Here is a 716-nt window from a genome sequence, read left to right as displayed (position 1 = left end):
ACGTCGTAGTCGTCCGCTTTCTTCGAAGGACACACGTCCCTCGCGACGTCGTCCACGACGTCGAAGCAGCGTTCGTTGATCTCGAAGACCATGCGACGCCGATGCACGTTCCCCTCGAATGCTTTGGCGGTCATCCTTTCTGCGATACTCCGCACTCGTCTCGACGTTATGTTAATGTCGAGAATAAAAAAGTTTCGTATACAAGTTGGAAAATTGTGGTACGTAAAAAATGTTTATTTTTAACGTATGTAATAAAAGAAAGTTTTACAAGTATATATATTTTTAGACGATTTTTATTTATTTGCAAACACCTATGCACGCCCCATCGATTCTCCGGCTCCGAGCGGTGTCTGAATCTGCATCTCCCTGGCTTCCTGGACCAGAGAGCAGAAACCGCAGCAACACACGGCAAAGAGATCGCCTATTCCACTCCCTTCGATCCCTTTGTTTTCCCTGACGTTCTGCCGAGTGATCATACGAGCGAAAATGTTCACCAGCGGTACCATGAGAACGAGACCGCAGAGAAGGCAGTCGTCTCCTAGTGATTCCGCGAGTTTCCCTTGCGTGTAACACGGCAGAAAGTATGTGAACACGCACATGCCGAAGTTTCCGAAGCAGCCGCATAGTCCGTTTTCGAAATCGGCCATTCTTCCCAAGCGCAGGTGAACTCCCAATCGCAGGTGAACTTCTTCGCTTCTGCTTATATGCGCAATACT

General features: G+C 48.3%; 1 protein-coding gene across 1 annotated transcript; it reads right to left on the bottom strand.

The window, feature by feature from the left end:
* Positions 1–311: 311 nt before the first annotated feature.
* On the bottom strand, positions 312–647 carry LOC117109085 (cell number regulator 2-like). Its single transcript, XM_033251328.1, has one exon. The coding sequence runs from the start codon at positions 645–647 to the stop codon at positions 312–314; it is 336 nt and encodes a 111-aa protein (XP_033107219.1).
* Positions 648–716: the final 69 nt, after the last annotated feature.

Source organism: Anneissia japonica, unplaced genomic scaffold, assembly GCF_011630105.1.
Source record: "Anneissia japonica isolate Jap-2015-1 unplaced genomic scaffold, ASM1163010v1 scaffold28325_len1390_cov99, whole genome shotgun sequence".
Classification (NCBI taxonomy): Eukaryota; Metazoa; Echinodermata; class Crinoidea; order Comatulida; family Comatulidae; genus Anneissia; species Anneissia japonica.
The sequence above is the reverse complement of the archived record's forward strand: the minus strand, read 5'-3'. Positions and strand labels throughout refer to the sequence as shown.